General features: G+C 36.1%; 1 protein-coding gene across 2 annotated transcripts in view; it reads left to right on the top strand.

The window, feature by feature from the left end:
- LOC110019155 (phospholipase D beta 1-like) overlaps nt 1-17,309 on the top strand; it is a gene marked incomplete at its 5' end in the record, with an annotated part of 58,953 nt that overhangs the window by 6,339 nt on the left and 35,305 nt on the right. For both annotated transcript variants that reach the window (XM_020716736.1, XM_020716735.1), the window contains 1 exon segment: nt 11,038-11,154. In XM_020716736.1, coding sequence (XP_020572395.1) covers nt 11,038-11,154 — 117 coding nt within the window.

Below are 17,309 nucleotides of genomic sequence, written 5' to 3'. Positions count from 1 at the left end.
AGCTTTTACATTTTAACCAATTTTTATAACATAACTTCTTATATTTTATCTTTTCTTGCACATTATTATTCCACCACCAACTATTTTTATTTGTAAATATTTTTCCCTTTGATTCTCCAAGAACATCTTTTGCTACATGTTTAATAGCGTTTGTTACTTTATCCCACATCACATTTGCTTCTTCATGAATATCCCAAATTTTGAAATCTTGAATTTTACTCATAAAATTAATTTTATTTGTATCTTTTAAGTTTCTCCATCTAATTCTGCAATGATGAGTCCTAGTATTTTTTATTTTACAACTCTTAATCTTAAAATCTAAAACTAATAAACGATGTTGGGTATTTAAATTTTCACTTGGAATGACTTTACAATCTTTACAATCATGACGATCTCTTCTTCTCATAAGAAAATAATCAATTTGTGTTTTATTAGATCCACTCTTATAAGTAATAAGATGTTCATCCCTTTTCTTGAATAAAGTATTAGTAATAACAAAATCAAACGCTAAAGCAAAATCTAAAATAACTTTACCTTCTTCATTAGTTACTCCAAAACCGTAGCCACCATGAATATTTCTGAAATCTTCTACCACTCTACCGACATGTCCATTTAAATCTCCTCCAATAAAAATTCTTTCTTCAAGAGGTATCATTTGTATTAAGTCTTCTAAGTCATTCCAAAATTTATCTTTAGACTCTGTATCTAAACCTACTTGAGGAGCATAAACACTTATAATATTAAAAATCTTAGTATCAATGATAATCTTAAGGGCTATAATTCTATCACCAACTCTATTAATTTTTACAACATTATCTTTCAAACTCTTATCTATAATTACACCTACACCATTTCTAGTGCGACTCTTACCAGAATACCAAAGTTTAAAACCTAAATTATCAATCTCCTTAGCCTTTTCTCCCACCCACTTAGTTTCTTGAATACATAAGATATTAATTTTCCTATGAATCATAATATCAACTAATTCCATTAATTTACCATTGAGAGTGCCTATATTCCAAGATCCTATCCTAATATTAGTTTCATTAGTTTCATGGACTAACTTCTTTACCCGCATTCGCTCGTAATGTGGGAACCCTTGCTTATTTAACACTACACCCGGGCGCCGGTATAGCGGCCCTTGCACACTTTTCACTGTATTCAGGCTATACAGCGCGTCGCTTCCAGGGGACGCCCTAGCACTTACACAATGATCAAAAGGATTCATGTCATGATTTTTTCGACAAGTTTTACACTGGCTGTCGACTATCTAACGCAACCTTCCACTTTTCTCATCCGGGCTTGGGACCGGCAACGGCAGTGTTGACATGATGCCTATTAAGAAGACAAATAGTAATTACTTCACAAGTGGAGATTAGACATGAAACATCAAATAATCTCTAAGCTTGGTTGCCCGAACGAAAATTTTTCAATCAAATAGTAGGATAATGAAGCAAATATATAAAAAATCACCTCCTTTGAGAAAATAAGAGTACTTTTATCGTGAAGGGTGATAGTAGGTTTGTATTACATAAATTCTAAGCCTTGATGGAAGAATAATGAGAAACTGAGGGACGAGAATGATCTAGAGTGTCCTTTACTTTAACGACTTCAACAAAAGAGGAGGGAGTAGCAGGTCTTGGATGTTGAGCACTTACATCAGAAGAAATCCGGTATGAGGATTCAAGAATAATCTTAGGACCATCAAGAGATGCCCATTGGGTTGCTAAAAATTTAGGTGGGGATATCCACCAAATTTTAACTATAAAGGCTGATGGCAAGCTTAGAGAAGACATTGATGATAGAGAGAAGTGGTAGGAGAAAGCTTCATTTCAAAAACATAAGGGGAGAATGAAACTTGCCACAACTAAGGGGAGTCATTTGTTCGACGATGAGCACATGCACAAAAAAAAAAATCATAGGTTATAAGGTGCATGCACCAAAGAAATAAAGGACATGAGTTGTATATTGAGACAATATGTTGACACGATGAGGTGTCAGTGCCAAATACTAGGTCACACATAGGTATGAGTGACTTAAAAGAGATACACCAACAAGCACGGATAGACTCATTGGAATGTCTACATGTGAGTGTGGAAGTGTGCGATCGAGAAGCAATTATCAACTAATTCAACTTAGGTCAAGCTAGTGATCCACTTAGGTTTAGTCCAAGCAAACTGTCCTATACCACTAAACCATCTAAATAAAAGTATAGTTCAAACATAGGGTCTGTATGTACATTGTATTGCCCATGACCTATTGGTCCAATTAGTTTAAAATCCTAATCAATTTAAGGTTTTGTTAGATGTTGGAGGTTTAAGCCCCCAACATTTCTAGGATTATATAGGACAGACCTAAAGACAATCATGGGATTTCTTAAAACTATTTTCATATACCGTGTAATTTTAAATAATTTTAAAATAATTTAATATAGCCAAAATGAGCACTTTGAGTATTTGTTATAGTTCATCTTTAAGTCCACAAAGCCTCAAATCAATGCTAGAAGCTAACTTGGTCTTAACCAATACAAATTAAGTTTTATGATCTTATTAGCCCCAAAGTATAATTTTTAACTAATTGAGATTATAGAAAAATTACCATGCCTTATTGTGCACAAAGGAAAATTTAAGTATTTTCTCATAGCCCTAAGGATGTTAGCAAAATACATAATTTTATTTTAAGGCACCGTTTGGTTCTCTATGTTTCTGGTGTATCGTAAATTAAATATTGAGATTTTTAAAATTTAGGCATTTAGTTGAATGAAAAAGTAATCTAATGTAAAATTTTGATGAATTTGAAATTCACCCTACATTTCAAAACTAGTGTATTCAGATTTCATTAGATTTGACACTTTATATTGCCCTCTTCTTGACAACTCTAGTGAACCTTCAACAAAACGACTTGAGAATGCTATGGGCTTATGCTAAAGACCTACAATATTTAGAATAACTTCCCTTAGCTCATCTAAGTTATAAATGGGGCGATGATTTGTTATGTGGTGCACTGGATTAGACACACTAAACAGTTTTGTCTTTTTCAGCTCTGATAGTGTTCAACAGAGGTTGGGAGCTTAGGAAGCCTCAGGAGGCTCTCTCTCAAGCTTCTCATTCAATTGGGAATGAATGTTATAGCTTTAAGGCACTAAGACCCTGATCACGAAGGAAGATCAAATTTGGCTTCCAAGAATATCAACATAATTTATGTGCCTCCCTAAAGGCCAACCCTTTTGTTATTTTGAGATATTAAAACTTAAATGGGCTTGTGTTTGTCTTCAGGACAAGGGAAAACATAATGAAATCTTAAGTTGGCAATAAATTGCTTTGCATCTCTTGGAATTATGTTGGATAATTGGGTTTAAATAATTTGAGGAAGTTGCTTAACCACACGATCTAGATTGGGCTGATCTCATGGTCAAGTTCTGATCATAGGCCACCTTGGGAGGTGTTAAGAAGACTCAATTTGGGATGTCTTAAGCCAATTTTGCCAATTGAATGGAGTTGAATTAATTGACCATATTGGGCTAACCCATGCCAAAGTTAGGTCTAAAAGTCTGTAGGTCCATCTATAAGCACCTAAGGTCAATTGGTGAGGTGTGTAGATCTAAGAGAAGCTAACTGGGCCAAGCTATACCCAATTGAGCAAATTTTGGGTTGGTTTGGTCACTTCTTTTGCTAGGCCATGGGATTCCTAAAGTCTTTAGGGACATTTAGGGTCAATTGGGCAAGGGCCTAAGTTCTAGTTGACTTATTATTGTTAAAAAAAACTTAATTGAATCACATTGTTGTCAATTGAACTAACTTGGGTTCACTTAAGCTTATGTTATGTCTATTATCGTTCCCTAGGCTCATTTGATGAAGGGTCTATGATTCAATTGGCTTAGATCAAACCAATTCGACCAAATGCATCAAATTGGGTCCAATTGGGCTAAGTTTGGCCATCTTGGACAAGTCATTCATAAGCTTGACCATCAGGTCCCTAACTCCTCTAATACCCCATGAGCTAAATCATGGCGAGCTTAGGTTTATCTAAGGCCAATTAGGTCAAGATAAAACTCTATTACGCCACAAGAGAATGAGCTTTAAATCAAATCTCAATTTAGGGTTAATCTAACTTAAAGTGAGTTTAAATGGGTCCATGGGTTAACCATGATTCTAGGGGGACTAATCTTAAGTTCAATTGACAACTGGTCAATCAAACCAATTGGTTCATGTAGGTTACATGTTACCCATATTAGGTTAGGTTTAACCTAGGCAGAGTCATGTATGATGCCGCCTGATATAGGGCTTCAATAAGGTTACCTAAAGTCTACTAGGTTATGACTAAATTAAGTGTAGAGTAGTCCTAATTTTGGGGTTAAGCTAAACTAGGGTTAAGTTGGGTTTTGGTTTGGGATAAGCTATCATAAAAATGTTGACTTGATCTAATTTAACTCATTTGAGTCCAATGGAGGGTTTATTAAGAAAAAATATTAATGGAAACTTAGTTGACTTGACTTGGGTATGTCATGTCCTGCTGGGCAAGACCGAGTTCGTGGCTCATCCGCTTAGATATTGGATCAAATATAGCATTCCTGGGGTAAGTGGTAGGTTATTCCAATACGACCTTAAGTTTGGTTTAACCAAGGTCCATGTTCCCGGACATCAATATTTTAATTTCCATTAATGCCATGAGGTTAAAGGTTTTGAGGTAATATAGGGAAGATCACCTAACGGTTCATTCTTTCACGGTTGCCTGAGTTCTCAAACATAGCCAAAGGATTTCTTAGCCTAGGTGAAAGTTTTCTAATGCTTCTAAGGATCTCATGGTGATGTGCATGAGTCCTAGCGCTTTTTAAGGGTTAGAAGGTGCTAAACAAGGATCTTCTAAGCTTGATGGTCTATGAGAATTAGTGGATGGTACAAGTTAAGTTGCTTCATAAAGGAGGTCAACGTGTACTGAGGCTTTCTAAATGGTCTCAATTAATAAAGCTTTGAGTAACCTACTTAAAATTTCTTCTCAAAGTTGACTAATTACTATAATGTGTAGGGTCTTACAATTGCATAGGAGGTAACCTTAGTTGATCAAGTTAGCTTGAGCCCATTTTTTCCTTTTAATTGATCAAAGGTTACTAATGAGTTATTGCTACAATATACGTGTATATTATATGCTACATGAAAAAGAAAATAGGAACAAATTGTTTTGCCTATAGAGCATTTTAAGACCCAGAAGATGGGTGTTTTTGCCTATAGGGAAAAGTTATAAAATTCACCATTTGGTTGACTCTAAGTTCTGAGTTTTATGTCCTTCATAAGGCCAAATTGAAAGCAAAGATTTTTTGCCCTAGTCATATAAGCAATTTGCAAAACAAGCATTAAGTTTAACAGTTCAAATGAAGTTAATTTTTAACATCATATGCAATGAACTTAAATGATGTATGATGGCCCTCCAAATGTTGTAAGACCTATATTTTTCAATTTGGGTTGACATTGTTGATCTTTTAAAAGTTCTCAAATTAGGAGTGATCAATATAGCGGTGGGTCTAACTTCGGTTGGTGGACTAAAAGAGGGTTTACTTCAACACTCCTAAGAGAGAGTGGTTTGGGAATATCCCATAATACGTGATGAGTTATTTTCTTACAACCATCATTTTGGGAGGATCAACATGTTTATCTAGTCGAGCATCTGTCTTCCCACAAACTACTTTCTTATGGCTGGTCAACTCAAAATCCACTCAGTCAAACACATTGGTTTTTTTTTTTTGCCAACAAAATTGATCTATAGTTTTAAATAATTGGATGCTTCATTTGTTAAGAATGTTGAATATTCAAGCCTTACTTGGAACAAGAGTTGATAGACCATATAATGTGAACAACATAATTTTCCTTTCCATCGATTGTGCCGCTTGCATGCAAAAAAAAGTCTAATAGTTTGGCTGTGCATGTAGGATGTGTCTATAACTTGTACACATTTGAGATTGGTGTGAGGCTACATAGAAGATTTCCATGGGGTTCTACACCAAAATTGCTCAAGACATTTTAGAGTGAATTTTGAGTAATCTTTAAGGAATATGGGTGTACCAGAGGTTGAGTTGTTATGTGAATATGTTTTGGAATGATAAAATAGATGTTCTCAACATATGCAATCAACACATGATGAGTATTCTCAATATTAAAAATTAGGTGCATGAATGGTTGATGGAATGAGATGTGCGCAAATGAATTATTTTCTGTGATCACAAATTTAGCTATAGCACGATGCAGCAAATTATTTAGAATGATTCAATGGTGTATTAAGACATGCACATGTTATTGCAATTCAGGCACTTGTTTATGCTATTTATTATAGCATTGTTGTTCATAAAGCACTGTAATGATGCACCACAATAACTAGGAGCTACATACTTGTATTGAGGAAAAATCATTATTATAAAGATATGCTTGGAAGGCAATATGCTGTCCAGAACTAACCTACATTAAACCCAGCCGAATGGAGTTAATAGGGCCTAGTGTTTACATTTGATAAAGTTTGGGCATGGGTGTAGTTATATGTTGGCAGACCTATGTGCTTGTTCATAATCCTAAAGAGCTTAGGAGAAGTTCCTTGGATATTGATAAACATTTTTATTCATTTATCTAATTAAAATAGTACCTTATACGGTGTTATTTATGCTTAATTAACCTCTTGTAGGTGGAATGAAAAATGGTATGTTAAGTACCACTTGGCAATACGAGAGTTTATATGGAGATGCATGGATTATGAACTCCACCAAATCAATCATATTTATACAGCTATCACCCATTAAAAAATAAACTAGCAAACCTATGTATTTGCATGTGGCTTGATCAAACGATTGATAATTTCAAGAAAAATAAAAAATAAAAAAATATAGTTGATGATTTTCTTGTGAATTTCAATATTTGGGTAAGATAGGAGCGTGTTATTTTTTAATAAGTGCAAATATTTTGATGAAATTTATAAAATTGCCCGAAAAGTTATTTATATAAAGTATATTGGAATTTAAACTCTTTCTCAGATGCGCCTAAAGTTTAGGCTATTTGGAAACCTTAATCCACAAAGCTATTATTACATGTTCCTACCATCCATCTTTAGGTTAGTTATATGACTCGCTAGATTTCCAATAATAGGTCGATTATAATTTGAGTGACATCTAGTGGATGAAGTGATAGAATAATTTGGAGTTTAAAAACCTATTGAGCCTATGAAATAAGACGTTAAGAGGGTCAATAGTTGAGGCAAATTAGCTTGTAATTGCTTGACTATACTTAAAATTATAATGATAGATAGGATTATAAGATCATAAATAAGCTTATGTGTGATGCGGGAGCGTCTAGACAGATGTGTGATCGTGCATTACGGGGCAGACATGAGTGATTCCCATCTCGCATGATTACATCTGGAAATTTCCCACCTGCTATGGTCACTGGGTCCTTGTGGTCCCTATTTTTATGTTTAGGTTGAATTAAATTAGGATTAAGTTTTGTTTGATATTATTTATATGTTATTTCTTATTTTTGGGGACTTTTGCTTAAGTTCATGTATTAGAGATTGTTTTTCTCAAATTTTCTGTATTGGGGTGCTATGTTCATTGATTTGTCTTAAGTGGTCTATTTGTAACCTGTGTGGATTGATATTGTGATTTCTCTCGAACTTCCAAAGGCTTCCTACATTGTTGACTATGCAGTCGATCGGCAATTTTCTCATTCCAACTAGCTCTAGTTGTCAAGATTTTGATTTTTCAGCCAACATCACCTTCCTACCCTATTTTGTCATTCTACAACTTACCTAACCCTTTTCTATGTTATCCACATTATCTTGCTACCCTAGATTAAGAGGAAATGAGGATGCTAGAGAGTAGTCAACTTCCAACCGACGAGGAAGAAATGTTAGTAATCTGGCTGATCCTTCAACTAAGCCAACAAGAGGCTACAGTGGTTTCACCTTGACATCTTTCTTACTCATTGCATCGTGAAGTAAAATATTTTCAGTTTTATTATTGATGCAAGTAGCTGTGAAAACGTGGTTTCTAATCGAATGGTAGACAAGTTAAGCATTACCACATAAAAGCACACCTTATCTTGTCCACTGTTTTGGTTGAAGAAAGTGAATGAGATCACAATTAATAGGAGTTGTCTTGTAAGCTTCTCTATTGAAAAAAGTTTTAGTAGTAGATGAGATTTGACGTAATGCTTGTAGATGCTTGTCGCGTCCGATCAGGTCTTTATTGACAATATGAATGGTGCACGCGTCATGTTGGCTACAAGAACACATATTCCTTTACCAAGGATATGAAACACATCTCACTCTTATCGTGGAAGGTGTCTGAGGTAATGAGTATTCATATTCATATTTAGTGTGAGACTTTAGTGCCACAAGTTTTATTTTTATAGACCTTGAAAGAAACACCAGTTGGATTAGTTTTGATGGCTCTATAAGACAAGGAGTTTGAGGGGTCAATGTCAGATATATTGCAATTTTTGTTGCAAGAGTTTCAGGTTATATTGATCGGTAGTTTATCTCCCGACCACTAAGGAAGATCCAACATGCATTAGATTTATTTTCAGGATTTCTTCTTTCAAATCGACTTGCCCACCGAATGCGGTCAGCTAAGTATAAGAAGTTGCAAAAGTATGTTACAGACTTGTTAACTAGAGGCTATGCTTATGAGAGTACTAGCTTATATGCAGTTCCAACTCTAATTGTGCCAAATAAGGATCTATATTTATTCTACAAGAATAGACTTTTAATGGCGTGCCTGTTCTAGAGTTGCATTGGGTGGACGTGAGCATAAAATTTGTATTAGAGTTTCTCTTAGACACAGCAAAGCAATGACTTTGAAATGGTGGTGTCAATGAAAAAGTTTTCAGAGAAAGAGGCTAAGCCTCTCCTACTTGGAGAGAATGCCGCCGGAGCGGCCATATGGATGCATGATTGCTCATCATGAGGCTGACAGGCATGATTCCCGTCCCGTGAGATTACAATAGGAAATTTTCTATATGCTATGGCCATCGGGTTCTTGTGAGCCCTCTTTTTATGCTTATTTTAATTTGAATTAGGGTTAATTTATGCTTCAAACTATTTTTATGTTGTTATTTGCTATATTTTTGGACTTTTGCTTTTGTTGATGCAGTAGATAATATTCTCTCTAGTTTTGTCTATGGGAGCTTTGTATCCTTTGATTTCTCTCTGGTGATGTGCTTGTAACATGATTGGATCGAGTTGACTATCTCTTCCGAAGAGCTCCTTTGTCGCTAAAGTCGCAGCAGGCCATTATTTTTCTTGTTCCAGTTTGCTATCCAGCTGATGAGGCCTCGATTTCTCAACCGACATCATCTTTCCACCCTCTTTTGTCATTCTACAACTTACCCAACCCTTCTTTGTGGTTATCCCACACCGTGTAGCATTACTGGATTGACTTCATTGTGCTAGAGCAATTCAAAGTAGCACATATTACACTCAGAAGTAGGACATTTAAAATTGTATGATTATAGGCATATTTATATTTCTTCAAATGCCAAAGGATATATCAGATACCACCCTCGAGCACTGGTGGAGCAGGCATTGATATGCTTTTCTCAATTTAATATTATCCACTTATCATATTGGTTGCAGTTTAATAAAAAAATAATCATTGTTTTACATGACACATGCTACATGGTTGCTTGTCTATTTTGAGGTGATTTGATAGCTTTTTTTCATGGTCAAGGATAGGGCGCAGGCTTTATGCAACACGCGGTTGATGAGATAATTACTCTATGCCGAGTGATATGTTTGTACGCATAGAGAACTACAATGCACATGATGAAGATTAATAGATGAAACATCAAACAACCTCACTACTGACTTGCACAGTTATTGGATGGTTGGTTGCTGCATTGGTCCCAAGTGTAATTTTACCTTTTTTAGCTAACACCAACATTTGATTTGCATCGAATTGCTTCTGGAGAGAATAGCCTGACAACTTCTCATCATAACCTTGCAATATATTGGAAAAATTCCATATTGGGCGACTCCATCAATACCTGTAATACCATATGGATTTAGACCGAACTTGGGTAATACCAATAATGAAATGTCAATATCCATATTATCCTTCCCAATATTACATGCCACAAGTGGGTCTGCAAAAAGTTGCCTATCGACATGAGATAGAAGACATTAGTGATGAGAAAGGCGACACAATCTCACAAAATCTACAGCCTCATCCTTGGTAGGGTCCTAATCATTACACACTTGACATTGATGCAAAATCCCACATAGGCATAAAATTTGGTGGGATTAAAGGTCTACAGTTTGATGATCTATCACTGCATAGCAACAATTAGATTTAAAAAAAAAAAGATTATGTTCATGCTTAGAGAAATGAAAGAAAAACTTATTGTATAGTAATGCCAATTTCTCTGGAAGTTTTTGTCTCATTTTATTATCACATCGATGCCCATGCTTTCAGGAAAACCAGACTGATGGTCTAAAACTATTTTTCAAATTAATGGGGATTGTCAAATGGTCTCTGGGTGAGACTGATGTTACATGCTAGATCTTCTAAAGTCGTCCCATCCCTGGGAAATTTAATACTTACTAGATTTTTAATGTGGCATTCCTAATAAAAGGAATGTTGTGTGCGATCCTATTGAAAATTTGGTCTCTAATGCAGTATCTATTTTTTAATTGGTGTGGAAACAGCATTAATACAAGGGCTTGATTGGCTATTCTATCAGCTGTTTTACTTCCTTTTCACCTGTTTTTTTTTATCAACTCGTGTTGCTATGGGAGCTGGTGAATCTTCTTAGAATTTTTTTATCACGCCATGATGTCCTGTCTGTATACTCTTTTTCGCTGATTTTTTTGGCATTTTTATGATAAGTTCAATCTAAATAAAGTTTTCACAAGTATGTCCTACTTCATTTCTTTTATCATAAGATTTCACATTTTCAGTGTACCTAGTTCAGTATCTTTTGTTAGATTTCTGTTAGATTTCAAATGTTGGCATGACAGCATTATATGCTATATAATACATTGCTCATCAGTGTTACTACGCAGGATGGGGTGATGGCTACTCAAGATGAGGAGACTCGTCGGTTCTTCAAGCAGTCTTCAGTGCAGGTTCTGCTTTGCCCTCGTTCTGCTGGGAAGAAGCATAGTTGGGTAAAGCAGCAGGTAAGAGTTCAGTGTTTTCTTTGTTCCTTGTGCTAGGAGGCAACTTGTTTTGAATTTTTTTTTAAATTTTTAGATCATTCTATTCTCCAATTGTGCTAATTGTACTTATCTGCACCCACAAATACTCCAAACATTTATTTTTTATTTGCAGTGCATTTTAATTTGTACCTGAGTTTCAAGGCTTCCCAGTTAGGCTGCTAATTTTTTACAAGTTTAGGATTGTATTTGTGCTGACGGTAATTTTCTTGAACCACCTGAAAAATATGAATCTAATGGATTTACCTCTAGTCTCATTTCCTACACCAAATGGTATTTGCAATGACATGTAATCAATAAATCTATAGTAAGAGGCTTTAAAATAAATGAAACTGTTGACATTAAATATAAACATGAATATGTTGGAGGTAATTTTGAAGTAAATCGTGGATTTATATTATTCTAGCCAATGCCAGTGTGTATGTGCATCGTATGTGTAACATGCATATGCTATGAGTGAATAACTTATGAATGCCAAGAGATGTCGACAGTACACATGTAATTAGTGTAAAGTGCACATGTAATGATTCATGATTTTCTCTACTCATGCATGTGGGTGTATCATAATATAACCGTATAAAATGTCGGATGTGCACGTGTAATGTGCATGCTATACCCAATAAAGTCACAAGGATTCACCGCTAACCCAAGATACCTCTACAACTTTAGGATTCATACCAAACTCCTCTGATCAATCCTACATTTTAATCTCACGATCTGCATCCTAAATTCTGAGTCTTTTGTCTAAAGTTTTAACTTCTAAAACGGGGGTGGAGTGCAGTGTGTGGGGATGGGGACAAAAAAACCGTCTTCCATTCCCCAAAATCTCAAGATTTGATTTCTCATCAATACCTTTTGGTCAATCCCAAAAATCACTAAACCCGGGGCCATCTTTCTCTCATTTCTCTATAGATAAACCCACGCCATAAATCATCTCTTTTTCCCTTCACAAAATCCCATACAATCTTTTCTAAAAGTCTACATGTGCCCAAAATTCTTCCATCCCTTCTGATACGTCCCTAAATTAATTGATGAAGTAATTACCTCTTATGGTGCATATGTTCATAGAGCTTGAAGTGCTGGTGACTTTGCTTTGAGACAAGAATGAGCGCAAGGAAGGCTTGGTGGATGACTTTCTAACACCGGAGAGACTCACGAGAGATCAATTTTTGGGGTTTTATGGTTGGTTATGAGAATGGCAGTGCACAACAAGAAGCTGACGAGCAAATGGCTCGTGTCAGAAGGTCGAAGGGTGTTGACAATTGTGTCATAATGCTGAGAGTCGTGCATTGATTGTGCTTTAGGGGAAAAGGTGAGGAAATTACAAAAATCAGGGCTGTAGAAATTTTATGGCGATAATAAATTACAAATTAGATGTGAATTTTCTACCCAAAATCAGCAGTAATAGACACTACTTTTTTCAACAGTATTGAAAACTAGTGACTGGTTGTAGAAAATATGCATAATTTTAATTAATATTTTCTGTCAGCAAATGCATAATATTTCATTATTTTTTTGTAGTAATAATAATGCCATTACAGTCAAGATAATCACTCGATGAATAAACACATTTATGTCCTTATTGGTTTGAAATTTTTTAGTGTAGCAATATGAATGCATTTGATATGATGTTGGATATTTGTGAGTTTTGACAAACTTAAAAATGGCATTATTGGCAAATTGGTCCAGTGGATGGATGGGTGTTTTCTTGGATCATAATTCATAGATCATTCACAATTGCTTGATTTTTTTAATATTTAATATACTTTTTTTTTGTTTTATTTTCAATTTTTTAATGGAGTGCTAGATTTAAATATATTTTCCTCTGATCATGATTTACTTGATTTATGTTTATCATCATGAAAATAGGTCAAAATATGTTTACCTTGGAGTTTGAGAGGTCATTTTTATGATAGAACCACATTTGATTATTATTTATATGTAATCATACCCATTGGAAGATCAAGGTACATGTGGTTTTATTTTTAGATGCAGATTATTGTTTCATGAGCCTTGTTGCCTTTTAATACCCTATTATAAAGGATTGGGACCTTGCAAATCCATGTATAAGTTTCATTTGAATTAACTTGGATACTTATTATGGAATAGAGCTTGCCACTCTAATCATATATGTTAAGGATTGTTGTTGGACATTTATTATGATGTAAACTTTTTTCAATTTTATTCTCGTACATAGAGAATCATGTCTTTGAAGATGGTCATCTTATGAATTTTTTTACCATGCCTGCTCTTTTGCAAATGATTGATTTTAGGTGAATTTATGTATGTGGGTTTTGAATTCACTTGGACGCATATTGTGTTTTAGACCATGCTAACTCTACACTCATATATTAAGGTTTATGGCTTTATGCCTCGTAAATTTGTTGGGATATAAATCATGTTAATTTGATTCCTGTGATGTGTAGGATCTTAATCGTCTATTAAGATTTGAGACTTAAGACATTGCCCTATAGGTAGGGCACCTTCTAGTTTTATTTTTATTCTCTTATAACTTTTACCTCTGTAGGATATAAGTTTTTTGTTGACATAGATCTACATGTAAATGTTTGCATCCCCACAATATTTTTTTTCATAATTTTGGCGGGTGATCTATATTTTTGAGTGAGAAAAAATAAATCATGTGCCTTGAAACAAGTGAGATGATTCTAGAATTCTTAAAATAGGTTTTTTTTTCTTCATTTTTTTCTATTTTCTTGCATTCTATGAACTTTTTTTTTATTTCTTATTTCTTATTTCTATTTTTTTTCCATAACTATTTCAAAATATCAGCATTTTTTATTATTTCGCAACCCAAGTGTTTATGCATGTACCCTAGGAAGTTGTTGCTTGAATTAAAGAATCAATTTTTATGTTTTTTATTGCAATTGTGTAATTTTTGAAATTGGCATGTTTTTTAGAGTATCACTCGAATTAGAATCCCCTTGAATGGTGCACGATACACGATCAGAGCCACCAGACCATTAAAATGTGCGCAATAGTTTTTTTTGGTGGGTTGACATGCTTTTTTGAGCATGCACAAGCTTTTTCCGATTCTACCATAATTTACAGTAAATTTTTCCTTATGAACTACGCTTACCATTGAAATCATTGAAGTTTAATTGCTTTTTTCCTTTATTGGTCACACATTGTCATTGGAATGCATGCTTGGCTTTGCCATTTTGCATATCTTTTTTGTATTTTAGTAGCTTTTACACTTCAGTGCACGTCTGCAGCGCCCTAGTAGATTCATTTTAGTGTTCACTTACAAGTTTACTTGTGTTCACACAACTTGAAACTTTGATGACTGTTGACCTCGCTTTCGGTCAAGGTGTAGTTTTTCCCCTTCTTAATAGCCTAGGATCTAGCCGTAGGATCTTTCTGTCGACTACTCCTAGAAAACTAGTGAAGGAGCCCTCCCCGTTAGCAATTCTGGACTTTCCTTTGCTCGACTTGTGGTAGTTTTTGGTAGTTTTGACCGCTATTGCCTAGCAGGTAAGACTACTCCAAAGGAACTCAGGGAGCACTCCTATAGGACTGACAGCCTTAGTATTGACTTTACTCGTTGATTCGGACCGCTACGCGTTTTTGTCCCAATCGTCGACAAAGTTGCCCGGATGACTTCGGATGACGAAACGGACTGCGCCGACGCGTCCGGAACGTCGATTTTGCTTAAGGGGGACGTTCGTTTCATTGCGACGGCGCATCTTGGGGAAAATACCTATTTAAGTGTTTATTATAATAATAAATAATATATTATCATTATTATTATAATTAATAACTTATATTAAAACCCTTAACCTAAATTCTTCCCCCTCCCCGCCTCATCCCTCTGAACCTGTGGGTATGCCTTAGCCCTAGGATGACTCGTTCGGTCGCTCGGTCGCTCGGTCGCTCGGCCCACTCCTTCGTGCCGTTGGGGAGGTTTCGTTCCCGCATTCGCCTCTCGCACGCGGGACAGATCACGTAGGCGCCCATTCCTCGTATCCTATCTTCTGCGATATGGGCTCGATCTCCTCTGCCGCGGATCGTATCCTCTGCGAGAGGATCTAATCCTCTGCATCTCTCGATCCCTCTGCCGTATCTTCTTAATCATTCGTCTCCTTTGCCCTTAGCATATATGAGAGCTCCTCTGTGAAGCTTCAAAGAGGCCAAAAATCTTTCTAAGGGAGAAAACTCTGCTTTTTTTTTTCTCTCACTCACTTCTTTGATCTGCTGGTTCTTGAATCGGTTTCCTCCTGCTGTTGGGAGAGGAAGTGAAGTTGCAGAGTGCTTTTAAAGTTTCTGTGTTACCTTCTTTTATTTCAAAGAGGTACCTTCTTCCCTCTCCCCCTGTGCGCTGTCTGCGTTCGACCCTACTCTTTACCGAGCCCCTGTGCTTTATGTGTGCTCGTCCTTGTTCTCTGTCAAGCCTTGTTAGCATGCTAGAATAGGGAGATTACTATTTACCTCATTCTTAAACATGTTCTAACTTACTCTTTATACACTTATTGTGTGGGAATGACATTTAAAAGCTTGAGGGTGTGTATTTCCTTCTCTCTCCCTTCCTCTGTGCTTTACTGGCTTTCGGTTTTAGCCTTGCCGAGCCTTCAATGATGATTTCAGGGTATGATTTGGCATTTTAGTTGCCACTATGCTTGTATTTGGAAATGTTTATCACTTAGCGCATGTGAAAGATTAAAGAAAAAATATATGCATATATATACTAGAGGTTGGATTTGGCATGCTAGATTTGGCATTGGATTTGGCATGCTATTAGTCCTTTCTTTTACTTTGTTTATCCAAAGCACTAAAGTCATAGCATGTTTTCAATCCCCCAAGGCATACTTATGTTGGAAGTAATTAAGGGGGGTGGTTTTGAAATAATTGGCCCTTCTCATGAGCATCTTAGTATGTGTATTGCGAAGCTTTCATACGCTTTCATTCAAAGCATGTGGTAGTTCTGTTTTGAGATGTCTTAAAGGTATGAGAATACTGCTCTAACTCTTATTACAACTTAGTATTGGAGGTCTCAATTGTAGTCTGGTTTTCGACCCTTGTTGGGTTCGGGTTTTAGCCTTGCTTGGCTCGGTCTGGTCTTTAATTGATCTGGAGTTTGGTGAAAATTTTGGTTCGGCTTTGGTTTTTGTGTTGGATCTCGATTCTTACCTATTGGGGGTTCTTCCTTTTTTTGCTTTGGTGGCTCGGTTTCTTATTTTGGGAAGATTTGGGTGTTGAGTTTATTGAAGCTTAGCTTTTGCTTTGGTCGTGGACTTTGCCTTATGCCTTGGACTCAACCTAAGCCGTGAGCCTTCCCTTTCCCTTTGCCTCGTGTCTTGGCTTTGGTCTTGGCTGTGGGCCTTGCTTACAATGCTTTGGAGTCGGTTTGGAGGCTTTGTGAGGGTTTGTCCATTCACTCTCCTATGTATATCAAATATATTCATATAATTGACTTGGGTTGCTTTAGCCGTGAGCCTTACCTGTGCTGTGAGCCTTACCTGTGCCTTGGTTTGCTTTAGCCGTGAGCCTCACTTGTGCCTTGGGTTGCTTTAGCCGTGAGCCTTACTTGTGCCTTGGATGGCCTTCGGTTGTGGGCTTTAGCAGTTGTCCCTTGCTGTCCTTAGCCGTGAGCTTTAATAGCTTCCCCCTTCCCTTTTTGTTGCCTTGGCCGAGAGCCTTACCTGTTGTTCATCTCTTTGTAGTAACCCCGGTCGTGAGCATTTACTTGGTTTTATGGGAAGATTTTATGCTTATTTGATATGTGAGGCTATGGATTAATTTGGAGGTTGGAAGATTTTGATATCAACTTTGGGATTTTGGGAAGATTTGCAAGCTTTATTTGGGAGAGCATTCGGTTAATTTGATTAATCTTACGTCTTTGGGGTTTGAAAAATCAGTGCAAAGTGACATTTTATGTTTGTTAGGAAAGACCTCGGGTCTTACTTTTTTAGGTATTTTCGATAGGAGTTTTTTTTGAGAGCTGACCCATTCTCCTTTTCGGTGTTTTAGATGGATCAGTATCTCCTCTCTCTCACCCCATTTTTGTTCTTTTCTTTCTTTGCTTAGTTCGGTTTTCGATGCTTATGTCCGATGCATAAGTGTCCACGTATAACCTTTTGTTATACGTGAAACCATCAAGCAAG

This window comes from Phalaenopsis equestris, unplaced genomic scaffold (genome assembly GCF_001263595.1).
Source record: "Phalaenopsis equestris unplaced genomic scaffold, ASM126359v1 Scaffold000053, whole genome shotgun sequence".
Classification (NCBI taxonomy): Eukaryota; Viridiplantae; Streptophyta; class Magnoliopsida; order Asparagales; family Orchidaceae; genus Phalaenopsis; species Phalaenopsis equestris.
Note: the sequence above shows the minus strand (reverse complement) of the source record. Positions and strands in the feature narration are given on the sequence as shown.